General features: G+C 44.4%; 1 protein-coding gene across 1 annotated transcript in view; it reads left to right on the top strand.

Annotated features, from left to right (window-relative positions):
* LOC147053787 (nectin-2) overlaps positions 1-17661 on the top strand; it is a 69146-nt gene extending 51485 nt beyond the window's left edge. The window contains exons 7-10 of the mRNA XM_085918719.1: positions 15986-16121; positions 16188-16248; positions 16390-16473; positions 16814-17661. Of these exons, the coding sequence (XP_085774845.1) occupies positions 15986-16121; positions 16188-16248; positions 16390-16473; positions 16814-17026 (494 nt within the window). The 3' untranslated portion in view covers positions 17027-17661. The remainder of the gene's footprint in view (positions 1-15985; positions 16122-16187; positions 16249-16389; positions 16474-16813) is intronic.
* Positions 17662-27650: the final 9989 nt, after the last annotated feature.

Below are 27650 nucleotides of genomic sequence, written 5' to 3'. Positions count from 1 at the left end.
AATGGAGCAAGCGTGCATACAGCAGACAGCCAGAACATAGTGCAAAAGTACAGGACGTTAAGCAGCCGAGGGTGGAGGGGGGAGAGAGTTCAGGATCCTGTTAGCTTGGAGTATGAAGTTGTTGGTGAGTCTGGTGGTGCGGGAGCGCAGGCTCCTGTACCTCTTCCCAGAGGGCAGAAGATCAAACAAAGAGTGAGCGAGGTGACTCACATCACACACAATCGCGGTCGCATTGCAGGTGAGATGGGAGGTGTAAATGTCCTTCAGGGAGGGGAGTGAAGCACCAATGATCTTACTAGCCGTGTTCACTATGCGCTGCAGAGCCTTCATGTTGTATTCAGTGCAGCCACCACCCCACACAGCGATACAACTGGAGAGGACGCTCTCAATGGTGCCACGGTAGAATGTGGTCATGATGGCAGGAGGAGCACTTGCTCGCCTGAGTTTCCGCAGAAAGTACAGGCGGCACTGAGCTTTCTTCGCCAGCGAAGCAGCGTTAGTGGCCCAGGAGAGGTCCTCACTGATGTGCACCCCCAGGAATCTGGTGCTGCTCACTCTCTCCACCACAGCACCGTCGATGGTCAGCGGCAGGTGTTGGGTGTGACCCTTCCGGAAGTTAACAACAATCTCGTACTGAGGATGATGATGATGGATCTCTTCATCACAACACAGATGAAGGGCAAGCGTTCATACACGTGAAAACGAGCTTTCAAGTATAATACAAAAGTATAACGCAGACGAGCATATGGAGGTCACTCACCCGATCGGTTCGTCGGTCATTCTTTGCTGAGGAAAAATAAGATGTGCCTGGGAGTATTTTCATATGAGCTGTTGTTGTGTCTCGTCAATGTTTTGAATTGTTTAATGATATGTCTCAATGTTTTGTTTAGCCAATAGTTTAGCCTGCTTAACCAATCTGGATCAGATGCTCTAGCAAAAGGCATCAAATTGCATGTATAAATATGCAGAATGAGGGGAGCAAGAGAGGATGGCGATGCGGATGCAAAGGGCAAAGTGGAGCGCAGGGAAAGCGAGCAGAAGGCTGATTCAAGTGAAAAGACAGGACTCGGAGAAGAGCGCGGGCGAGAGGGCTGAGTTGCTGCAGCTGTGTTGATTTAGCCTCTCGCCGATCTGATTGTGCGTGCGCCGATGAGCTGGGTAAATAAGTCCTGTCGGGAGCTATCTGATGACACTTAAAATGGTTTTGTGGCAGCTCCATTATTTGTGTTCGTTCCTTCAAAAATGCATTTCCTTTGGCCTCCCATGTGCAGTCTGATAAGAAAAATCTGGCCAGTGGAGAACCGCTTGTGTCTACTCGAGAGCACAGAATGCGGTGCAAATCTGCCCTTTACCACTTTCTGACTCGCTTGCCTTGATTGTTGTTGTTTTTTTGTTTTTTTAGTAGCCTTGGACGCAAGACTTTCTTTTTTCCACACATATAAACATGAAGTTCCTCAGCAGCTGATGACTTGCTTATGATTGATAGTTGCGTGTGTGGCGAGCAAACAAGCATCTGCAGCGCACTTCCATGAACAGCATCACGACACACTCGACACTCCCCAGCTGACGACGCAGCCGTGCCTCAGACCAAATATTTAAAGAGTCTTCATCTTCATAGTCCATCTTTGATTCTCGGCGTGTGTGTGCTCGCACGTGTACAGCCACGCACGGCCCACTTATCACGTGCGCTCTCTCGGTAAGCGCCGCCTGTTGAGACAGTGAATTAAACAGCAAGCGCGTTTGATGTGCAAAGCACTTCGGGGCAAATACACGCAAAATCAGACAAATGCTGCACATGCACACATACGCACACGCACACAGTAGCGGCTTGCATGCGGCATCAAAATCATTTCTGTCACACAATCTATTCTTAGGACTCACAACAATCCATTCTTTGCCTGATATAAATATTTTATTCTGATTCACGCCCCCCCCACACACCACACACACACACACACACACACACACACACACACACACACACACACACACACACACACAATCCCTCATGGTCAAAGTGCATTCACATAATTTTCTTAATTTTTTTTATTTGGCAAAACAAGAGGATTTCTTGGCGGTACGTCATATGATGAGGAAAAGGAACCCTTTGGAGGTGATGCATGAGCTGCCGGTGTGCCACACGGCTCACAGCGCACGCAGAGCAGAGCCATTGTGGCGAGACCACATGTTGGAGAGCTCAAAGCCTTTTCACACTGCATTTATTTTTCAAGGCCGAACCGCCCCGCCAGCAGGCCCATATTTGGACCTGCATGCATAGCAGCCAGTGAGTCTTTTCCTACTCATTGGAGTTTTACAATTGGGCGAAATTGACGTGGCGACTGCCCTCCAGCATTGCCAAGGTCACGGCTCGGCCATTGCTTTCATTTTCTTAACCTGGATTCCACAATTGAAATCTTAGTCAGGATAGACAAGTGGCGGGACAAAGAGCACATTTTGGAGAAGAAAAAAAAACATTATGCATTTCGCTCCCATTTGAAAAAAAGGTTTCTTACTGTGTGCAGAATTATGGTTACCTCCACTGCAGTTTCTTCCCTGATGGTGGAAGAAATTTGAGGGAGGTGTGTGTCTGAGTGGCCACCATTAGCCACAGATACGTGTGAATTTGCACTTAAATAGACTCTGCGTAAAATCCTCCCCTTGATCAGCGTCATGGGGGCAGGGCTCGGGTGGATGATATTTAATGGAGATTTATGGCCCACATGCTATGGAGGCAGGCGAGGCTATATGTTTACTATATACATGCAAATACTGAAAAGGCGCGTGTGCGCGCGTGTGTGTTGATGTAACGAGCCAGGCCTTAAATTACGCAGGTTGAGCTGTAGGGTGAATTTTGTAACACTTGACCTGTTTTAGTGAGTCATTTGTGCAGAGGGAGGGAGGGAGAGCGAGCTGGCGGAAGATTGGGGGTGAGTGACAATGAGACGTGATGGAGAGAGGTGGGGGAGGAGCAGCCCCGGCTTTGCCTTATCTCGGGGAGCCGTCATTCGTCCGTCTTTTCGCGTTTTCCCCTCTTTCAGCTCGCCATCTCGTGAACCTTAAAGGCCACCACCATCAAGCATGCACGCACGCACGCAGGCAGGCTGGCGCTTTGAAATTGGTGAATATCAGGCCCGGCTAATATACATCTTCGCCTGGCTATGCACTCCACATCCATATTCAGGCTTTCTTTTCTTTTTTTTTTCTTCCTTTTTTTCCACTGGAGGAGCTCAGCTTGTGCTCTTGCGGCCTGTAGGAAGAGTTTAAGCCTCATATCTGCATCCCAAGCTACTTTTCCTTTGACGTTTATTATCCGTCTTTTACTGGCACCTCCCACCACACCCCAGCCACCCTCTCTGTGCTTAGACGACTTGTTTATTGACTTATGTTGCCTGGACAGTGTTGGGTGTCTTTTTTGTCTCAAAAACACACAACTATCCAAACTGGTGAGAAAGTTCAGCTCAAATCCAGTCGTCGAGCCAATTTGCCGTGTCCAAATAAAAAGCTCAAGCTGACCTGCTCCAAATCTGCAGCTATCGTACCTACAAGCCACATTTTGTATTGTTTCGTCAGCAAATGAGGCAGTGTCATTTTTTACACATCCTTGTGGCAATCTGAGACAAGGTGAGATTTGGCCTGCAAGTGTTACTTCCTTAACAAGCTTAACTTTCTCCACCAAACAAATGTTTTCATTCTCTTGTTTTTCCATGAGAGATGGATAATTTGTGATTATTATTCTGCACACAAATCCTGACAGCTCTCATCCCATCTATAAGAGGCTTTGCACACTCTTACTGGAAGAAGCATTCTTTATCCTTTGCAAAAGAGCCTAATGTCAATGCTGTACAGAGAAGTCGAGAAAGGAGCTGAGCCCTCAGGTGACTGCAAAGATTTATCCATGGCGTCCTGCTCGGCTTTTGAAAATTCATTGGATGGGCACATAGGACTCGTCTTGCTTTGAGTTGGCTTTCCCGCCATCATTGGCTTGCTTTTCCTGTCTGCTGACGTGCCATGAATGAATGTCATGTCATTTTTTCTAATCATCTTCTAATTAATTCACATGTACGTATCTGGATATCCTCGTCATACATTTTGGAAGAACCTGCTCCATTGATTGCTGTGATGTTCCTTTCCATTTCGAGATTTGACATTTCAAGCCAATTTGATGGGGTGCTTGTTATGTGAGCTCAACGGCGATGCGACAAGGCATCGTGTTCCTCCTGGAGCATTCATCCTCCGCCTCCGTATCATTTGCACCTAGCCGTTGGCTTAATTGCAACGCGTAGCGCTCCAACGCTCGCCTATCGCCAAAGCCGCAGAATCCCAAAATAAAAGCAAACGGTAAGCACAAGTGCGTGCCAACAAAAGGTTACTTATTACCTTTGATCGCTGGCGTTCGAGATGACAGAGATGGCGGGGATGGCCTAATTAGCCAGAAAGTACAGTGCAGACTTACCAGGGCTTAGATGGATTTGCTGTCTCCAGAGCAAGCGACACAGCAACCTCAACTAGCCCTTTAACAAATGAAGACATCGAACAGGAAAGAAAGTGTGTGCAATTTGCAACGGAATTGGCGCAATCATAAACGCAGGTGTAATGACGTGAAATGTTGTTTTGTGGCGGCGTTGAATGTCAAAAGGGCGTTGCCATCTATCAGCACATTTTGCTCCCTCTTTCGGTGACATTCTCCAAAGTCTCCATGTGGCTGATGGAGTTTCCTTTTTCACCTTCTCCGTGTCTTCCCTCCCTAATTCGGGTGATCTTAATGTTGCCTGCGTAATGTGCCTCGCTGTGGCTCCATGTATCAAATGAAAGAGAACGCACGTTGTGTATTTTGTTCCTTGGAATCTTCAATTACTAGCTTAATATGCGTCAATGAATTCAAAACCTTATAGTAAATGGGCTAACGAATAGCATCGGCGTGGCAACGGTACAGCGGTTTAAGAAAAAAGATATTTGAACACAAACGGTGTAGAAAATACCTAACAGGCGCATATTCTTTATTCTCTGCAAAAATGGATACTGCCTTAGCTTCTCGAGGCAGTAGTGGTGAAACTCTTCTTTGTTTGTACCTGCGTTCATAGCTTCTCATGCTGAATCACAAACTGTGTTGTCGTTTTCAAGCACCACACAATTGCATGATAAGACAAGAAATCCAAATACAGTAAATGGAGGGTCTGTTAGGGTTTCAGACTCGATGTTGCTGGAGTGCAATGCAACGCTGCGACATGACACAAACGCTTGTGTGTCTAAGCCAAATTGCCTCTGTCATGATAAACGGCCCTGCAATTAAAAGAAAGTTAGTCTGTTGATACTGGCGGGCCACAGTGCACTGGAGACTCTAAGTCCTTTTTGTATGACTTTTATAGAGGAAAAAAAAACAAACCACTTCGGAAAAGCGTTTTTCAATTTACCTGAGCCTCTGTTGGAAGTGATGCTGGTTAAAGTGAGCAAAGGCTAAGGTTTGGTGACATCATCTATCTAACTTGCTAAAAGCCAAATAAAAAGCAGTGCCAGGAGGTATCCCGGCATCTGAGCTGAACTACCGCCGCCTCACGTGTAAAATCGGTGTTGATGTTCAATGCCCCTGTAGTATGAGCGCTAAACACAGAAAACGGCATGACGCGATTTTGTCTTTTTTCTTCCGCCTACTACCGATAATACACGCGCGCACAAACAGACAAATACGGTAAACGCGCGCGCGCACGCACACACACACACACACACACACACACACACACACACACACACACACACACACACACACACACACACACACACACACACACACACACACAGTGTATGTACAAAATACATTATTAGAGGTTTTGCGTGCGCTCAGCAGTCAGTCATGCTCCACTCGGAGGAGTCAGCTTAAGGGCTCGTCGCCGCTCCCCGAGGAGACACTAAACACTGGCAGCCGCTTCAATCCACCCGCCGAGCTTTCTTAAGTCTGCAGCGCACACTCGCTTCCATTTTTAATAAGGCTGCGAGCGAAAATGCGGGGCAGGGGTGGGAAGGCACCAAATAAGACAGGAGAGATCGACAACAAGAAGGCCGGATTTGGAGAGCAAGAGAAAGGAGGCAAAAACACGACGCTTGCTTTGATTGCTCGCTATTTGGCCTCCGATTCTGATTTGCCTGGAAAAGGCACACACATATCAGAGATGGATAGGCACGCAGGCACACACACGCACACACAGAAGAGACGAGCCCCAATACAGAAAGGCTTACATAAAAAGCATTTCTTGAATCGAAAAAGCGTAAAACGTGGATGCCGTGAAGAGCGGCGCTTTGAGATCAATTCAGTCCGAGATCAAGCTTTTCACTAAAACACTATTCTTTCAAATCATTTTTCCCCATTGAAATGAATATAAATGACAAGGATCGGTTCTAGTGTCAATGAAAAGAAATTCCGATAGGAATACGTACTTACGTTAGATATACCGTATTTTCCGCACTATTAGGCGCACTTAAAAACTTTATTTAAATATACTAAAAAAACACAGTGCGCCTTATAATGCAGAGCGCCTTATATATGAATCAATTGATGAATTTGTTGATCCATACTGTTTGTACACAGCGCTCTGCCAAAATGTTTCAGTACGTTTTAGTACGACTAGTAAATTACAAGGTCGCATCGCTTCCCAGCATCACGGCAACCAGCGTCACTGAATAGCTGTTGTACCCGCGAGGCTATTTCATTTCAAAATAGGCTGTTCCGTCAATGTTTTTGAATATGTTTACGGATCAATATCCAACGGAATCATAAATAAGCAGCACCAATGTGTTATATCAGTCTTTAGTCGGTTCCGATCACTTTTATAGGAGAAAGTTTGAGAAACGCGATTGTTTACAGGAGGCTGCTATGACACTTTGCTGAGGCTCATGGGAGTCTGCGAGCTGAGACTCATGGGAGTTTGCGGATGCCTAATGCTGTAATGATAGCTGCTATATGCTCGAGGCTATTCCATTTCAAAATAGGCTGCACCGTTAATGTTTCGAGTAAATTTACGGATCGATATGGAAGGGAAACATAAGTAAGCAGTACCAAGGTGTTAGATTGAACTTCGTTCATTTTATAGGAGAAATGCGATTGTTTACAGAGGGCTTATTGGTTATTGGCTAGTGGATCCATACCGCAACCCTAGTCAACCTCAGTTTGTTGCAGTATAGCTTCTATTTTATGCGCCTTTTAATCCTGTGCGCCCTATATATGAAATAATTTCTAAAATAAAAAATTCAATGAGGGTGCGCCTTATAATCCAGTGCACCTTATGGTGCGAAAAATACGTTAATTACATTGGATGTAAAGAATTGAATTGAATTGAGGTTTTGCAACGTTATTTGGCTTCCCATCAGTCGACATTGTGCTGCAGTACATATAACATACGAATAGATATACATACGTACATGGGGGTCGCAGGTGATCAACCCAACAATGCTCAAGTTTTCAGCTCCTGACTGGAGAAGAAGCGAGAAATACAAAAGGCGGACAGACTGCACATTGCATCCGATACATGGTGTGTTGGCTAGATGAGTGTAGTCCCCTCGAGGTGCGCCGTGCAAGACCCATCTTGGGGAGCATCAAGAAGGCACCCGTGATCCCACACTTGGGCATCAAAGGGGCTGACCGGGCGCCGAGAGAATCAACTAATGTTGTCTGCGCGAGCGCACGGGGAACCCGATTAGATGGACATTTGCGGCCCGCATCGGGCATCAAAAAGTATTGACTTGCGTATGCGCCGATGGCCCGAAACGGCGGATCCGGCCTTAATGTCAGCTTTTAGAGTTGGATTGCGGCCGCAGTTATTAAATCAACTCAAATGAAATGAAGTCGCTCATCTTGCTTTAATGATGAAGATGGACGACATACTCAGCTCCCACTCCAAGCAACAAACACAAGACTGTGTCCAGCATCGTGGTGCTCATGCATACTTGTCACCTAAAGATTGTTTTAATGTTATCGTCCAACAAAGTCCCCAAGCTTGCAGTGAGACAGTTTTGTACTATCAAGTGAGGACGCGTGTACACTTGCTCCGGTGTGACTGAGGATCATTACGAAATTTGACATTTTCACATTGCATCCTGCCAGCAGAGAAAGCCTTCTTATCCCTGACCGCTCGCCTTTGCTACTCCAGCTAAAGTGGGTTGCATCACGCTGTCAGCTGATGACATTGACAGCTCGGCCAAGAACGCGTTCATGTTTATTGTATTTTCTTAGCGCTTGTTCATGACACGATTGAAAGTGCCCTGGCACTGGTATGGTCCCTCGGTTCTAATCTCTCGTGTGGGATTACAGTTCATCCTAGATAGCGGAAGTAGGCTAAATAAACTAACTCTCATGCATAAAATGTACTCCGTCTCTAGAGTCGAGGCTGTGAAAGCAGATTGTTGAGAAAAGAAATGCTCAAGTCAACTTCACCGTATCCAAGTATTTGTGCATCGTTAGCGCCCATCAGCCAATGAGCTCATTAGTCGTTTGCTGTCAGGAGACTTTCCTTGTGCCACCCATGCATTTTTTTCTACTGTCGCTTTGCCTCCCACGCATCTCTCTGACATCCTCATATCCTCTCCAGTTTCTACCTCAGACACAATGACTAACTGTTGCTGCATTCCACAAAATTGAGAAATGTCATAATCAGACTCGGGGGAGGCAAAAATACAGCGCAATTCCGCTCACAATATTCACTCTGCACTGAAGGCCAAGACTAAATAATGGATGCGGCCTATCAGCCATTTATTGATGGGGTGCATGCACAAGCTTGCATTTTAGCCGCGCTGTCGGCAAGGTTGCAGTGATTTTCCCTCTTCTGACATCCTGACTTGATTTTCCTTCTTTTGACATCCTGACATGGAAACTTGCTCGGGATGCCCGTGTTGCCTGGCCTGCTGACTAACAAGGGGAGATGTGGGAGGGTCGGTAAACAGCTACGTGGAGCCCTTAAGGCTGAGTGGCTAGAGAAACAGGTTAGCGATTAAGGAGTCAAATGCAGCGGGTGAGGATAGAAAACACGACCCGCAATTTCATGCACTGCTGTGACGGACTTATCACCTTAATGACATTCTGAAATTGTCTACTACTGGTTTTAATGTTAGCATTTTCCAAAAACAACAGCAAATATCACATCAAACATTAGCAATAATCCAAAGATAACAACATATCGGCATTATGGTTCAAACAAGCGATGCTAGGGAGGCTGGCTGTTGTGCGTGATTTCTATCTGGCACTTTGCATGAAACCTCAAAGTCATACTGCAAAAAGGTGTTTAGAAGCTTTTCTCTTAGCCTAGTCTTTGTACTCATACTGAAAAAACAAGAACTGATAGTGAGTCTCAAATACTCTTCAAGTGGATGCAATCTTTGTCTTGACACAATTGAAAGCAGCGAGGCCTGATAGTGCATTGTTTTTCCAAAAAATGCCTAAATGCACTCGTGTTTGGATTATGCTGTAGCCTTGTACCATTGACAGTGTCGATTTTCTTTTGTTTCTCGTGGTGTATACTAAACTCGAGTCTGCGTCTGGAAGAATAAATCAATCTTCTTCCTTAACACGTTCTTGTCATGTTTTATCCTTTGGGCTGTGCGGAGAAGTTATGTCTTGTTGTCTGTCAAATCCTATTGTGGACATATTCCGCCATCTTCTTTCCGTATCATTTCACAAAGCTGACTCTTGTCATGAAAACTAATAGAAGTCAAGTTTTGTGCCAAGGTCATTCTTTTTAAGCACAAAACAATCCCATTGTTATTAGTAAAACAGTTAGGAAGACTGTTGAATTGAAATTCCAATCATGATTTCCAATATGGCAACATCTGTTGCATCTTTGAATGAAGGACATGCACCAGCAGCGCTAATGCTAAAGTCAATGTAAAATCCCATTGACATGGTAATGAGAAATTAGCATCGACTTCAGAAGTTATATTCCCTCAGTATGTTCCTTCTTGCCAAGCAGCCATCACGCGTGCCAACCTTGTGCTATAACGACCCATTCTTTTTTGTCCTTGAGTGGCTGTTTGACTCATGAGACTGCTCACCCGCTCTTTTTTCCTCCCTCTCTTTTTCTTACTGTCTTTTTTTGCGTTTGTTTATGGCCACGTAAAGTGGACTGTAAATATCGACAGGCAGGCGACGGACAGAGGCACTTGGTGACATTGAGCGAGAGAGAGAGAGAGTGAGGGAGGGCTTCTCCCAAGGCAACCAAGTGTGCTGATGCACTGTGGCAGGCAACACACTGTCTCCTCAACAACACGCACAAATGAAAAGTGTCTCCCCATTAACACCAAAAAAAAAAACGTCACAATGCCCTCCTCGTTATGCAGGCGGACGCGAGCCGGGCTCAGTGTCGTCATCTGAGCGAATCTCAAAGGCGTGTCATTGAAGCCGATGAGAAGTTGCCGGCGTGACATCCGCGTCAAAATATGCCTTTTGATTTTTCTTTGGCTCTTCGCAACAAACACAAAATACGATGATGTAGATTTTGTAGCTGTCAAGACTTGAGTGCACCTCCCTTGAGGTGAGAGGGCAGGGCCAGTGGCCCGCTTTTCAAGAAACGAGTTTTAAAGCACGGTGTAGGGCAAGGGTTACAAATCATACTTTTTAAACTCGGCTCAAGATTTCCAACTTGGATCGGAGCTTGGAAGGTGAGGCAGAGTAAGCCGGAGTTGTGCCTCCACTTTTGTTGAAAATCCAAATGCAAGAAAGGCGAGGCGAGTGCGGCGATCTGCACTGCAGCACGCGTATCTATTGTGAATAATTTAGGCTTGTTGTCTACGCGGGCGCTTGTGTGTAGTTCTGGAGACCCTGCGCCCGTTGTTTTGTATTCTGTTTTTCTTGATGCTCCGCACACAGACTACCGTATTGGCCCAAATATAAGACAGCCCCGATTATAATGCGACCCCCTCTTTTTCAAGACTCAAGTTTGAAAAAAGTTTTTGAACAACAAATTTAATATTTATACATTCAATAATTACACCTGAAACAAATGATTATAACAATATATTCGAGATTAAAAGCATGTTATTTTGCCTCATTCAAATCATGCAAAAACTGTCTATCACATCTTAATATCTGAACATTTAAATATGTAAGTGCAATCACATTTGTAAATGAATGGCTTCTGGTTTTTGAAATGTAAATAAACCAATCTACTGTGATAAAACAACAAAATTCCAATAACTGCATTAACCATCAAAGTGAAGTCTAACTGTCGTCTTGAAACAAATCTGAATAAGGAAGGAAAAACATTGCAATAAAATAATGCAAACTGCTACCGCTATTGTTGGGGAGCCTGATGACTGGATAGGGGGTTGGCTCGGATGGTTATTCTCTTTTCGCCCCCGGGTGTCGGTAAGAACACAGGAGGGAAGACGTGTTTCAGTTTTGATTGCTTTACTGAATTATTGGCAAAAAAAATAAAAAAATAACCAGAAATGAAATACTCTCGGCAACACACCAAACATAAGTCATCGATCGAGACAACAAAATACATTTGCCGTTAGTCGCCGTGCCGCTGCGTAACGGCCACTCGTACTATGCGAGGCAAATTTAAAGGAGCGCGCCGGAGCTGGCAATCAAACAGCGCGCACACGAAGCAAACTGCGATCGGATATACGCCACAACAGTGGACAGTAGTAACAATGAAATGTCTATACTCACTGTGTCAAAAACGCACACGTTCACAGCAACCTACTCAGTCGATTATGAGAGCACCGGAGCTGTCAATCAAACGGTGCGCACACGAAGCAAACCGCGATCGGACAAACGGCATATCAGTGGACAGTAGTAACATTCATTCATTCATTCATTCATTCATTCATTCATTTTTTGAACCGCTTAGTCCCCACGGGGGTCGCGGGCGTGCTGGAGCCTATCCCAGCCGTCATCGGGCAGTAGGCGGGGGACACCCTGAACGGGTTGCCAACCAATCGCAGGGCACACAGAGACGAACAACCATTCGCACTCACACTCAATTTGGAGTGCTCAATCGGCCTATCAAGCATGTTTTTTTGGAGTGCTCAATCGGCCTATCAAGCATGTTTTTGGGATGTGGGAGGAAACCGGAGTGCCCGGAGAAAACCCACGCGGACACGGGCAGAACATGCAAACTCCACACAGGGAGGGCCGGAGGTGGAATCGAACCCGCACCCTCCTAACTGTGAGGCGGACGTGCTACCCACTGCATCACCGAGCCGCCCCACAGTAGAAACAATGAAATGTCACTTTGTGTCAAAGACGCACACGATCACAGCAACATACTCAGTTGATACCGGCAACCTTTAACTTACCGCTGCGCACAAGTGAAAATGGGTATAAAGTTTAGACCCCGGATATAAAACGACCCCTACTTTTTCAGTCTTATTTCAATGCAAAAAACTCGTCATATATTCGGGCCAAATACGTGATATGTTCCGCATTGTCGGCCTCGCCTGTAGAGATTGGCAAAGGCTTGTGGCCAGTTAACCTGGCTGCCGCTCTCGCAATAGGATTCCTCTTAGTGAGCAATGAGATTACACGCACTGTTCTTTGACTTAATCTTCTTCCGAGGCCATCAATTTATTCTGCCCTAATCTCATCTCATCTGCACGCCTCTCGCACCATCCCGGGCCATCCGCTTTCGCTCTTCAAGTCCCCGTCCAATGAATCCAGGCGGATTGTGAAACAAAAATGAGAATGGAAGCGTCCTCATTAACAACTCAGTGTTTGTGAACGCGTCCAGAGTCACGACGATCTCATCGGGAAGAGACCAAATGCTTCCTTCCATCTGCTGGCTCTAATTATTTCCATTTCTTTACTTTCCAATCTTAATCATCAAACCAGAGCTGCCCATGAAAAACAAAAATGGAGTTGACGACTGTTGCCGTCAACGGCGCTGAAAAACCCATCCAACTCTGTCATGGTTCTTTGAGAATCGTTTGCTGGCATGTAAATTTGTGAATCAAAAGGAGGCAATTTTAAAAGAGAATATGAAATCAAGCAAATGTTTGCTCCGTCTTTCACATATATGATGTCGGTGATGATCAAATGCGGGCGGCTCTTTATAATTTAACAGACACTGATTGTGCAGATAGGGCATTGATGTACACCAGGCCAGATGATGACGGCCCTGTGCCCGTTCCGGCTTGACCCGCCCTGCGGGTCACCCGAGGCGACTGTCCCTTTTAAAAAGTCAAGCCAACCCATTAGGAATTGATCTTCCCTACAGTGGGATTGCCCCCCCCCCCCCCACCCCGCATTGCCCCATTGAGCACCTAATCTCTTAAGCCAAAAACAGCCACGTTATCCGGTCAAATGTTTTCTCCCATGGATGTGCAGTGAGCAGCAATGCTCACTTTATGTATGCATGGAGGTCAGAGAGGCTAATCAAAACGGTCTTATCGCAACAGATAAGAGATGGGCGGGCACAGATTTTGGCCCTGCAAACAAGAGAAATCCCAAAATATTGCGACACACCAGGGTTTGGCCGTAGCCTGGCTTGTGGCTGGGCTAGCCCAACGCTTTACCATAATCTTGACCAATCGTCACAGTATCCAGCAGTGATGGAAGATCTTTGTCTTGCCGTTTCCTGATTTTCATGCCTTGGAGCGTGTGAGCCGTCGTGGCGAACGAACAGGCAGCTGTGAGTTTGTGTGTGTGGGGGGTGTGCTTATCTGGAGCCAGCCTCTTAATTACAGGTTTCATCTGGCTTGCCTCTGCATCACCCACCCCCGAAACACACACATACACACACACGCGTTCGTTCTCCAGAATTTCACTCCAGACCCCCTGACGGCTCTTCTTGACTCATCTTTCAATGAATCCCTCTCAGGCTGAGTGTTCCATCCTCTCTCCAACTTTGAAGGCATCCAACTCATCTGTCCACTGTCCTAGTTTGGGAGCAGAGTAGAAGTACAAAAGTAAAAGAGAACTCATAGGAAAACCCCACCACAACCATCTCTTGTTCTACAGCGGCCTTAAACCTTTGAGTCATCCGATGCTTTGGTCCGTGAAGATTTTTAGTCGTGTTGGTCTACAAATATTCCATTTGAGGCAACTGGACTTCTTTGGACACAGTCATTTTGTTTTTGTCATTTGTTGGTCGGTTGGTCACTCACTTGGTTGGTTATCAGGGGGGATTCAGAACTTCTATGCGACCAGTTATCGAATTGAGGAATTCTAAGAGAGAAAAAAAACTGACCGTGGCTTCCTGTGATATTGGAGGTCATCAAAGTTGAAGTCTTCTTTGACATCCGTGCGTCAAACAAACCGTCGGCATTTTCAACTGGCAATCCACTATCATTTCTGATGTTCAGCCTCATCTCCACTTCCTATACCACAGCCACCTCCTCCTCTCTCCCTCTGGGCCTCATGGGAGCACGCAAGTGTATGGTTGAGTGACGGCTCAGAGCGTGGAAGACTGATAGGAAGGTATACATGTGTTGCTCCTCACATTGATCTGCCCAAAGGAGCGCCGCTGACCTTTTCACACGTTCGCTTGGAATGTGAACTTGGTCCACAAACAACACGATTTGATTCGGTCCCACTGCCGCGACGTTCTCCCCTTTCGTTGAGATGCACACACATGCACGCACACACACACGCGCGCACACACACACACACACACACACACACACACACACACACACACACACACACACACACAAGTCAATGGCGATTCCATTACGGGAGGGAGCAGAGGATGCGCCGGCCGGCATCACATCGACATGCAGTAAATTGGCCTTGCTCTACTTGGTCTTGCCCCCTTTGTCTCCAGGATTCCCTGGCAGAGGTCATCATAGAGGCGGGAGCGCCTGTCAGGCTTCTTCCTGCCGTAGAATGATACCTGGCGAGATAAAGGGGCGGGCACCTGTGCACCCTCCCCTTGCCCCAAATTATTTTTACTTTTATTAAAGTAAAGAAAAAGCCAAAATGGAGGCTGGTGGTTTGTTGATGGGGGTTTAAATTGTTGCAATGAGGAACAATCACACTGACATCCCCAAAACAAATCCTCCACAGGGAGCATTTGGGCTCGATTTGAGGAAGCACAGCACCGCCAAGTGGATGATAGATGACACTACGCGTAATGAATAGAAGTGAACGCACTGGCATGCAAACTAACTGCTTCAATGATTATCTTCCAACAGAACGTTTGCTTTTACATTGCGAAAGAGCGTGACAGACACTTAATAATGACAGGTTGTGATTTTAAACTTCATATTTCATTTTTAGTATTTGCATATTATATTCTGTATTTGAAAATTCCAGTGTTAAAAGAAAATAATTACATACATGTAAATTGCCATTTTCATTCTACTTTTTGTTGTTATATATTGTTATATTGACAAAAAATGAAAATGGTTTTGCAGAAAGGTCAATGAAACCGTGCAAAGTGTTTTGTGCTCGTACAATCATTGAGGTCCACAAATAGCGTGTTTTAGGAATAAAGCACCTGAAACCACTTTGCGCTTTTCAACCTGCATTATTAGAAGAGAAATCTAATCAGACAAGCATGAAAACATCAAATCATCTCTTGCCAGTTTGCACTCACCCAGTCATCTTCATCAGGTTTTGTCTGCTCTTTAGTCAGAATCCCCCTGGGAAGAAGGCTACATCATGACTTCACGTCTTTGCACTTGTATGTACATGGTCGTTTTAATGGAACCTAATGCATGCTGAGTTCTATCGACTTTTCAATAGGGGTGCCCTAATGAAGCACATTTTTTATAGCTAGTCTACAAATGACACTGGATGGGTGACAAACGTGGAAATGACTTTTAATCATAACCACAATAAGCAGAGGGACAATTAAACACACTGCGATATGAGCGACCTGGTTTAGGATACCGGCGTAGTTAACCCGATTCAACTTTGGCAGTGAGTTAACACACGCAGGTAGCGAACAAAAAAAAGAGGCTTTACAGTGTTGCGTGTTGTGCGGAATGTCCGATGTTGAGCCAAGCTCCCTCTGCATCCAAAATGAATCTCGATGAGCATTTTCCCACCCTTACTCAGGCACCCGGCTCCCAGAGAAAGGACCCACCACAGGCAGCATAATCGGCGCCATCATCGGCGTCATCCTCATTGTGGCCATCATCGGTACGGCCGTCGCCATGTACCGTAAGCATCGTGGCGGCAAGCTCAATGCAGAGTAAGTGCTCGGACCGGCGCTTTCTGCGAGCTGCTTTCAAAACAATCAGCGTGTCTTGTTTTGCAGTGGCCCCCCGAAGCACAAGCCCCCGCCGCCGAAGAAGAACAACAACACCACCATTAGGCCGGTGAGGCTTCCTTTGAGTTCCTCCTGTGGGATTCCAATGAGTATCATATATTCAAATTTAATGATACAAATTAGATGGACGAACATTGTGTCGTACGATTTGTTTAGAAAATGTCTGTTTGTGTGTGTGCATGTGTGACAGGTGACTGCCAATAATGCTGCAGATGCCGAAGAGCACCTCCTGTATAACCAGCAATACAGAACCCAGGATGCAGAGCCAGTCACAGTGAGGATAAAACTACATTCCTAACTCGCGCAATGCAAACTACAACTGAGATTTTTTTTACAAGGACACATGCATCCTGCCGGGTGTCTCAACATGCTAACTAATTGTTTAATGCTTTGCTAGTTAGCAGTCAACCACACCCATTTCCCGCAACAGGTCTTTTTGTCTCACACGCATTCGGTCACAGTCAAAGATAGAGGACTGGAGAATGTGCGGGCGGCAACCCCAAGTGAACAAAAGAGCCTCAAATGCATTTGTTGACATTCATTGGACCTTAACTTTACTGCCAGCTTGGAGTTGTTGGTTCCATTAGCGGTGACAGCTTTACCTCCCCTCGCAGGACCTGGATGCTTCCAACAATGAGGATGACAACAACGGTGGTGAGGGGATGCGGCTGCATTACCACATCGCTGCGCCCTCCGGGTGGGACGATCCCGCCGACGCCGAAGCGCCACCGTTCTACCAGCACAGCGGGAACGAGCCGCACGAGTACCGTCAGGGTCCCGACGTCGGCCGCAATCACAGCTTTGTGTCTTCTGCCATGTTTGTATAAGTGTATGCGCCACTGTATGGGAATGCGTGTGCCTTTGTGGGAGTTGAGAAAGTGAACTTTGGGACCTTTGTTTTTTGTCAATTTCACCACTTTGAGTAGGCAAAACTACAAAATCTAATTTTGAAGATTTTTTTATACCGTAGAAGTCATAATTCATTCATGTTACATCAGAGTGAATGAAACCACTGAAGATGATTGTTTTGTTTCTGTATGGTATCTGTTACGTCTGCTTTTTTTTTTGTTTTTGTTTTGAAGAACACACCTCTTAGTTTAACTAGCATCATGACCACACGGACTACAGGGTCCATCTGGATTGCGACGTTGAAATCTGATACAGTCTCCTCCACTGTAATGAAGGGTTAGATGTCTTTATAAAGTCAATTGAGCTTGCTGAAGTATTGTTAAAATAGTTCAATCATTTTAAAGCCCCCCCCCCCCCCCCCTCTCCCTTACACGCTTTGTGAAGCTATTTGTGCCAATGTGTTGACAATGTTATGAAATGTTTTATTTTTTTTTTATTTTGAAGGAAAATCTCTTATTAGTTGATCTCTGAGGATTTGTCAGAGGATTTGTTGATTCAATAAATGATGAAACCAAACAAATAACAAAACACCGTCACTGTAACATAAATATTTTTCTTTGTTTCACCACCCAGAAGAACAGAACCTTTGTTGGGCAAGAGAAGCCCCACTCACAGCATGAAACGAAATGTATGGATTTGTAGGCTGTTTTGGTTTTGGAGAATTGTGGGAGGAGTTGGCTCTGAGGCAACAACAAAAGAGATAACAACTTGACAATGAGATGCTGCAAAGGCACATGAGACATGAAGTGTGGAACACCCAAACTGGACTCCGTGCTGAGGCGTTACAAAAACTTGGTGGAGCGTGGGTCAAAGTGGATGGGAGCTTGCTTGGGCACTGAGTTTGTCACAACTGAGGAGTCTTGATAAAAGAAAAAATAAATAAATAAAAAGAGCATAATGTGCAGTGCTACAGAAAAAGCATCATAATCAGAGGTTGGATAGATTTGTATAAAACAGATAAGCCAAACCGGTAGGAAATAAGAGTAGGATCACATTTAGCCCATCCAGCTTAACAATTAAACATTTAGTCATGGAAACTTTGGAAATGAAGATAGAGCATCAGCGCCCAATGGGATGCAGTCAAAGGGGGCTAGATTGTTTAATGGACTTAATTAATAAAGCAGAGTTCATTACACCTCGATAGTTTTGGTGTCAGAAAGTCCGATAAGTTTAAGGAATAACAGCCAAGGAAACTTTGCACGGTTAAGAATAATGATGCATAAAAGTCACACAAGGTGTCCGTTAACGAGATGACAAATGTGATAGGACTCAAATAACAATGCATTGACATGGCAAAGTGAAAACAACTAAGTTGAGTACACTGTTGTGGGATGAGAGCTGAGCGATGGAGGTGAATGAATTCGTACTTGTGTGGTTAGGGGTGTGTGCGTGTGTCGTTGTGCAGTATGAACGGCAAGTACTTTGGATTTGGTATGAAGTGATCACAGTTGAGGGTAAGATTCCTCTCACCTGAAACTAGGTGGACATCATAGATTGAAATACCAAAGACTGGTGAGTGATGAGTTCTAATATTAACTATTAGCCGATGGTTAATCAAAGGCACCATGGACAACAAAATAGTTCATGGAGAATGCCCATTTCAGTAACACAAGACAGGATTAATGTCAAACACTCGGACGATGGATGATATGACGAGACAAACCTGGACTCACCCGACAGGGTGACGGACTATGCGGATGACGACCTAACATTTGACACTTGAGCTTACTCGCGGCAAGAGCAAGCGTTGCTTTGTTTTTGTGCGTAACTTGATTTAATGCAGAATCAACCTCCAGCCTAGGAGCAGATTGCTGGTTGTTCATAACTCACATTCATTTTGCAGGTTGTCGATTGCAGTCGTGGAGAGTTTATGTCGAATTTAAGTGAAAATGTTAACCCTAACCCTTTTGATTTTTATGATGAATTTGTCAATGATTGATTGATTGATGATTTTCAGGACAGAATCCCGGGCTCCATGATTCATTGTGTGTCTGTTTGTATTTTGATACTTGATGTCTGTGTAGGTTTGTGAGTACAAGTGTCCGCTGTCAACAGGGCTGTATGCTAATTGACAGGAGAGCGATGATTTTTGTTTGTGTTACAGAGTGTGTGGGTGACAGTCAATTTTCAGGAACTTGGAGATGCCGGCCCTGGGGCCCAGGTGAATGAAAAGGTTCTACAAGTCTGACTACGATGCATATGATGATGTGGTAGGACACTTTGCTAGTTCCTTTTTAATGCCCAATGACACATTGGGTGAATGTGTCAAAGGGGGGTGGAATTAATTTGGAATTCATTTGGAATGAGTGAGTAGATATAAAATTTAAATGTGAAATTCAATGTTTTTTTCGAATTCACTTGTTTTTGAGGCTTTAACAGGACATGTCAGAATTCGAAAGGAAGGGAGTTAATGGGAGACAACAATCTGGAATGGATGGAAAGCGTGGTAACAATCTAGCGACAGTAACGGTAAAGGTGTTTCAATGGAAAATCACAAAAGACGACAAATCATACAGTTAATAGGGATTAGACTGCGGCACAATAGACAACAAATGTTTGGAGGGTAATTAAATAAAATAGTTAACTGGACCAGAAACAAGGAATAGGGAAAATTTTGAACATATGCATTAAAGCCGCTATTAAAGGGAAAGTATTTCAGAACACATCTTAAGACGCTTATCGTGCATAACAAATATTGGGAAAATTGAGTAGTTGAATCATTTTGGGAAAGATTATAGGTCCATTGCTTCAAAAGCACAAAGAAGAGACAAAGATAATATACATAAACAAATTGGGTGAACAAAACTGAGGGGATTGGTACCCATTTAAGAATACTGGGAAAAAAAAAAAAATTTAAATCAGAGATGAAATTTGGAGTAAAAATTAGTATTTGGACTGGGAAAGAGTGATTACCGAGACTGATCGACAGGACTTCAGACAGTGACAACAGCAACAGGAAAGGCTGAATTGAATAGGTAGAATTTACTCTGTAATAGGAGGGATCTGGCGAGACTGACAGCACACCAAGAAATAAGGGGAATGATTCATAACTCCTGGGGGGTAGTTGTTTGTTGTTTTTGTTTCTGTTTGTTTGTTTGTTTGTTTGTTTGTTTGTTTCAGGGATCACGTGGGCCTCTGGATCATAGGAGTAGATGTCGGGAACGCTCGGAGGTTCCGCTGAGCATTTCAACGAGACGATGGCGTCCAGTCGTCCCCTTGCCGCAATCAACCCCAAAGGAGAAGAGTTTGTTTGCTGACAACTAGTTATTGAGATGTCGTCTACTCGGGGTGACCGAAGGGGGCCGGGAGGACTTCCGGCCCACGTTGGGCATTACTGCCTTTTTCACTGCAACTCGAGGTTTTGGGCTGTTGTCATCGTTCGATACTGGCAGTGGCTCTCAATTAATTGCAGCACCCCTGGACGCTGACCAGGGCCTGGCGAGGGACTCTGAGAACGGTAAAGGGAACATATAGGTTTTGGATGGACAGCAGGCCCTGGGCAGCATTCCCAGCACGACCTACCACTGGAAGATTCGGTGGACTGGACTTTTGATCGGAGGAACCTTGCATATATGTAAGGGGGGGCGACACAGAGGGCGCTTCAAGTTTGCAGCATGCTGTGATATTGCATCAATGTTATATCCTTCATTACTTTATCCAATGACTACATGCTGCATTACATTACTTCATTCATTTACTTCATCACCTATTGACATTATGACAATGCAGTTCGACTGTTTTACAATTGGGGGATATGTCATTCTTTCCCATATTGTTTTGGGAAACTCATACTGTGGTTTGTGAATTGTGATGTGGGCCAGGACTCATTTGACCTGGCTAATGCCAGATGAAGGGAGTCTCTGGGGATGTTAGAATGGGTCTCCCTCTTTTTCCTTGTCATTAGACTGGCAAGGTTTTTTCTCGAGGGAGGGCCGGCAGCTTTTTGGGGCTTCTAACGGGCCATGCCAAATTTGCTACTTCCCAAATTATCGACCTTGTTGGGGTGTTAACTAAGGGGGGTGGTTTTCGTCAATTAAATAATGCGGCATTAAAGTTTCTTTGCTGGTGGTTCCTGAGAGGTCTCAGATTGCTGTCAGGGAGCAATTGGATACCAAAAAGTAGTTTGAGCTTTCCTGGTTAAAATAACCTTATGTAGCATGCCTCGAGCGTGATATAGGCTAGGCACATATAGGCCAAATTGTAGACGTGAGCATTGATTTGGTTGGGGAAAGGTTTTTGGGTGGTGCCGATGTCATCTTTTGTCAGATCATTTTTCGGAACGCTTAATTCGTCCCGAAGGGGGGAATTATGTGGTGTATTTTTGACGACATATGTCTCTGCATGAGGCCCAAGGACACCTGAGCCGACAGCGTGACGAGGACCAGGGTTATTTGCGTTAAGCAATTGTGCTTGGTTTCAATAAGGTATGAATGACAAGATGAATGGGTTGACAGGTCTTTTGGGCCACAAAAACAACTAAGTTAAGGGCCTTGTATGGGCAGAGAGCCAGCATGCACGAGGGTCTCAAAGAGTAGTTACTATTCAAAGCGATGAGATCATGAGTCTCGCCAGGTACAAGAAAGGCGTTGCCTGGCAGACGGGGGGCTTTTTGAACATCGTGTCTGGGGGGGGGCTTCTGAACATCGTGTCTGTGGGGCGTGAGAGAACATCTTCTGACATCGGCTGAATAAAATCTTTTTCCAACCAGCCGTGTGTCCCTGAAGCATTTCCTTTTTTAAAGCCAGCATTTTTCACCAAGTGTTTTGAGAAGACCAGCGAAGCCACGAAGACAATTCACCACACCGTTAATCAACAACTTTGGGTTGCGCTACACAACCACTGTTGGGTTTAAAAAAACCTGCCTTCTGGAATTTGCTTAATTTAGTTTAATTGAATGCTTTCTCATTCACCTGCTTTGGACTGTCTATTTTTTGTGAAGCTGAACCGCAAGTAACATCTGTTTACATACTAAGATCGTGTATTTTCAGTGTTGTGGTCTTAGTGTTGTTCATGTTAAACAACCACACTTGGAAGGAATAATTGTAATAGAAGTAGATGCATGCAATGCTAGCTGTAATGCTAACCTGATTACCAGGTTGTCATTATAAAAGATAAAGTTCTAGCATTAATTTGAGGCTATCTGGATTTAGAGGAAGAGAATATTAAACACCACATTTTTGCACAATATTTTTTTTAATAGCAGTAAATCTTCCAAACATGTTAATAGTTTTTTTTAGAAATCATAAAAATGCTTGACTAGGCCAAATTCATTTGGGCCTACCTGTAATTCTACCTTTTTTTCCAGCCGGTGGCAGTGTATATCTAAAACATGAAGCTTTGTCTCCCACAAAGAAAACCTAACGAGAAATACTAAAAATGATCGATTGGTGTGTTTTTTTTTAAGATTTCTCAACTTCAACATACAAACGGACAGCAGATGTCTCTGTAAAAGGGCTTTACTCATAAGCTGATCATGGTTGCTCTTGTCTCGTCTGACTCATCCAGTTCTATCTTAAGATGTGCCTCCTACGGCGACATGAAAAAGTGCCATTTTTAGACCAGTGTGATTCACTTCCTGCACGGAGACCAAAAAGGAGACTTGAATAAATTCCACATGTTCTCGGTCACATGTCTACCTGCAAACTAGGTAAGGTCCCCCAAAACGCACCATTCTTTTAGGAGAGAAATAGCACTTTAGTCAATGAATAAAACCACAAATTAGGAATGATAAAATAACACTGTCTGAAGGACCCAAGCCCAAACTTGAACAAAAGTTGGCCGGTGTGGTTTGGAGCAGCTGCTTTGGGCAAATTTCACGGCTCGTCCATTGACTAACTTTGTGTGTTTGAGCAAACGAGCCCTGATTGGAAGCAGTTTTTCTACACAGATAGGCACTAAATTGCTCACCTTATTGTGGGCCAAGCATGGCGCTAAAATTTGATAATTTGCTAGGTTCACCTTGTAAAAGGTCACAGCGGGGCCCATTCAACTTAACTTGAAGCTTTAATTTCTTTTACATCTCAAGAAAAATTGAGGCAATGACATTCTGCCTCATGTGATTAACTGACTGATTTGTGAGGCAGAAAATAAACATTGGCTCGCTTCTGCGCTGCTAAGCCAGTTAAAAATAGTGGCATAAGAGAACAAGAATGGAGAGGACTGCGCTGGACACAAGGGAGGAAGGAAAGACATCCAGGAAAGGAGGCACTTGTTGAACTGCTGGCTCAACTCCACCGGACAAACAAACAATCCACCATGTGGAAGCATACATGACGGAGCCATCATCATGTGTATGACCGTGATGAGCATGTTTGGATGTCTGCTGCTTGCTTGGTTGGTGAGTACACACATACATGCACACAAACACACATATTCCGAAATACAGGCCTGCTTGAGCACGATAAGGCCCAGGACCCAACCAATGACCTTGGACAACTATTTTAAGAGCTACAAAGTTGCGATTGGTTAAGTAGTGGTTTTATCAGAACCAAGCGGAATGTTTGAGGGCAGCTACTCAATATGGCCTTGCTATGTCAAATAAACCGTGCAAGAATCTTCCCTTTGATGTCGGGGACTGGTGTCAAACTCAAGGCCTGGGGGCCATATACGGCCCGTCACATCATTTTATGTGGCCTGCGAAGACAAATTGTGCATCAAATTTGTGTGTCATTACTAGAATTGCAAATTTTCTTCACTTTTAATAATAAATATTTTTTAAATATTTGACCAGTTTTTATTTTTCTGATTTGAAAACGAGTTATTTGTGAGTTTGTTTTGTAGCTTTTATTGTATATATGAGGTGCTCATACATTTATTTGGGTTGATAGTCATAATGGCCCTCCGAAAGAATGTATGACTACAATGCAGCCCACGAAAAAAATGAGTTTGACACCCCTAACGTAGGGTTTCCGTTGCAGACCACCACTCCGACAGACAAAACCTTAAAGCCCAAGTGTCACGGTAGTAAATTCTACTGTTTTACATTTCACTCATGTAGTTGTTGTCTATATAAAGTGGAACAGCGATGCTTTTGTCTGAATTCCTCGTTTCGATACGATCACAGGTCCCTCTTTTCTACTTGTTCTGAGCAAGCCGTATTGGTGCGGTCTGTTTAAATGCAAATGAGATACTTCACACCCCTCAGGCCGAAAGATGTGCCCCTCCCTTTCCGGTCGACATTTGAAGTTTTTTAGCCAAGGTAGCGTTTACTTTTCTACTTTTTTTTTTTTAACTTGATTTAAACAAGGTAGCGTTTATTTGCTGCGCAAACTTTTTGATTGATTAATAGATATCAACGGCAGAAGAATTGTCCATACAACCATTCATGACACGTAATAAAATAAGTCCCCTCACAATATTTATGAACGTCTTGTAAACTAGGGTGACCAGATTTGGGTTTCTGAAAAAGAGGACACCTTTTTTTGAAGGGGGGCATGGTCATTTTTTGGAGGGGGTGGGGTCATGTTCTTTTTGTGGTGGTGGTGGGGGGGGTGTCCATTTGTGTTATGTTATGACAAAGCGGATTCATCTTAAACATGGCGGATTTGCGAATCCGCCATGTTTATTACTCGGATTTCCATTTGGCAACACACATTACCTTGTTTGGTTTGTCCCGCCCCAACGGATGTGATGTAATAGATAGAAAAACGTCATAGGAAACGGAGAAATCTGAACAGAGTAAAAAAAAACAAAAACGGTCAAAACAGTATCTCTGCAGCACCTGGAGGGCTATATTACACTTTTCTACACTGCTGGATACTCCAGATACACAAGAAAACGATTTTAAAAGCAAAAATGTTCGATTTTCCATGATATGTCTCCTTTAAAGTATTTTTAAAATCATAGAAGTTATCAAATTATTGAACTCATTTCTGCTAAAGTTCAGAAGCCAATTCACGTCGGTTCTCTTGATGTTGATGGTTATAGCTATTTATTAGCTTACAATTTGTAAAGTGAGTGAGCAAGTGCAACAATGTCAATGCACACCATAGACTAATAATAGGATGGAAATGAGGATAGTTGGAAAAAGCCGTACATCCCGCCTCACATTTTCTGAAAATTTTGAAAGGTTAAAGTGCTCCAGGATCATAATTTAGAGTATATTTAGACTTGAAGCTAATACAGGCAAATGGTATTGTAAATGTTTTTAGGGGATGCTGTTCATGAACACCCTTCGGCTATTAGCATCAAGTATTTCAATGAGTATGTTCTGTGTTTTTCGTTTGGCATTAGCTAACAGCCGCTAACAGTGGCGTGTGACAAAACATTGCGACTTGGCCATAAAATTGATAGTCTCAAACAACCCTTTGTATTTATTTTTGTTTCCCTACTCCCTACTTCTATTTGTGCAAACACCAGGCCAGAAGGACGCCGTGTACGAGAGGAGAGGGAGAGGACAGCAAAGGGATCACCGCTGGCGCTGTGGTGAGTGATTCTGTTGAGAAAACGCCCTCCCGCTGGTGGAAGGAGTGAGTCAGGAAAGGTGTGAAAAGACGGATCAGATGATCAAATCAACTTCAGCCCTGATAATGATCATATGGTACCTGGGCTAACAGTGTTAAATGTGAGTGTGGTTATCATGAAGCAACATAACAGAGCGCAAGCACGGTGTGCCGGGATCACGTTACCACCTTGTTATTCAATATTCCTCAGCATTACCTGGCCCCAGGCAGTACAAACCGCTTTTCGTCCCAAGGAACATATCTAGTACAGGGTCTGAAACAGGACCTTGATCCATCTTTAAATTTTCCATCCATCCATCCATCCATCCATCCATCTTCTACCGCTTATCTGGGGTTGGGTCACAGGGGCAGCAGCCTTAGAGGGGACACCCAGAATTCCCTCTCCCCAGCCACTTCGTCCAGCTCATCCCGGGGGATTCCTCGACGTTACCCGGCCAGCCAAGAGACATAGTCCTGGGTCATCCCTGGGCTCTCCTGCTGGTGGGACATGCCCGGGGAGGCGTCCAGGAGATGCCCGAGCCACCTCATCTGGCTCCTCTCAACATGGAGGAGCAGCAGCTCAACTCAGAGTCCCTCACAGATGACTGAACTTCTCACCCTCATCTTTAAGGGAGAGCCCGGAAACCCTGCGAAGGAAACTCATTTCGACCACTTGTATCCAGGATCTTGTTCTTTTGGTCACGAGCAATGGGTGGTGACCGAAAGAACAAGATCCCCGTGAGGTGAGGGTAGGAGCGTAGATCGACCAGTAAATTGAGAGCTTCGCTATGCCAACTTTGTTCACAAAGGAGACAGAGTTCTTTAGTACTGATGTTTACTGTGGGCTTAGCTTTCTTTTACACCACAGCCACACCGTAGAACTGGTGAGAAAAAAGAAATGGTGTACAATAACATAAACTTAGGTTTACAAAACATACATACAAAAATACAAAAGTAAAACATACATACCACTTTGGACTGCAAGTAAACAAACGGGGTACCGTCTTTTCCAGGCTATAGGTCGCTCTGGAGTACAAGTCGCACCAGTCATAAAATGCATAACAAAGAAGAAAAAGAAATATATGTCACCCTGGAGTACAAGTTGCATTTTTGGGGGAAATGTATTTGATAAAATCCAACACCAAGAACAGACATGTCATCTTGAAAGGTAATTTAAAATGAAAATAGAATAGAGGCAACAACCGGCTGAATAATTGTACGGTATGGCAACGTTACATAACACCAAACGAACTGAGAATGTCCCTGACGTAACATATTAAGAGATAAGACAGATAACTATAGCATAAATATCATGCTAACAAGTTTACCAAACCATCCAGCTCACTCCAAATCACCGAATCCAATGAAATCTTTATCCTCGGTGTCACTTTTAAACTCCACTAATTTCGGAGGAAGACGATGCAGTGCTTCCTTTTCTACGTGGCTTATGTCAGACTCATTGTCAGTTGCAGTTCCAATTATTCAACAGGCCTAAAGTGCCCTCTTGCGATTTAGTGTGAAAAATAACGTGAAATTATATGATAATGTGTTAATAGTTTCACACGTAAGTCGCTCCTGAGTATAAGTCGCAGCCCCGGCCAAACTATGAAAAAAAACTGCGACTTATAGTCCAGAAAATACGGTACTTGACTTGAACTATTTAACTTCTTAATTTCACTGTAACTCGTACGTGGGCCGGCTGTTTTCTATCACACTGCTGCACTGCATCAGATTCCCGATTATTTAGCAGGAACAAGGAAGTGATCGCACGGTGCCCTCAAAGTTAGACTTACTTTTGATTTATCTCACAACTTAATATTAACCATATACTGCTACAAATTACATACACATAACAAGAAAAGGAAAACAAATTCACACAAAAATAAGTTGCGCACCATGTAAAACGTACAACTATCGGTAGAGCTATACGAGCACCTCTTAGTGACAAAACATACATGCACATACATGTAGACTTTGACAGTTAAATTCACTTTTCGGCTCAGCTCCCTCTTCACCACAACGGACTGGTACAGAGTCCGCATCACAGCAGACGTTGCACCGATCTCCTTGTCGATCTCACGCTCCATCCTGGCTTCGCTCG

Source organism: Syngnathus leptorhynchus, chromosome 8 (genome assembly GCF_054491065.1).
Source record: "Syngnathus leptorhynchus isolate UIUO chromosome 8, UIUO_Slep, whole genome shotgun sequence".
Lineage (NCBI taxonomy): Eukaryota > Metazoa > Chordata > Actinopteri > Syngnathiformes > Syngnathidae > Syngnathus > Syngnathus leptorhynchus.
Note: the sequence above shows the minus strand (reverse complement) of the source record. Positions and strands in the feature narration are given on the sequence as shown.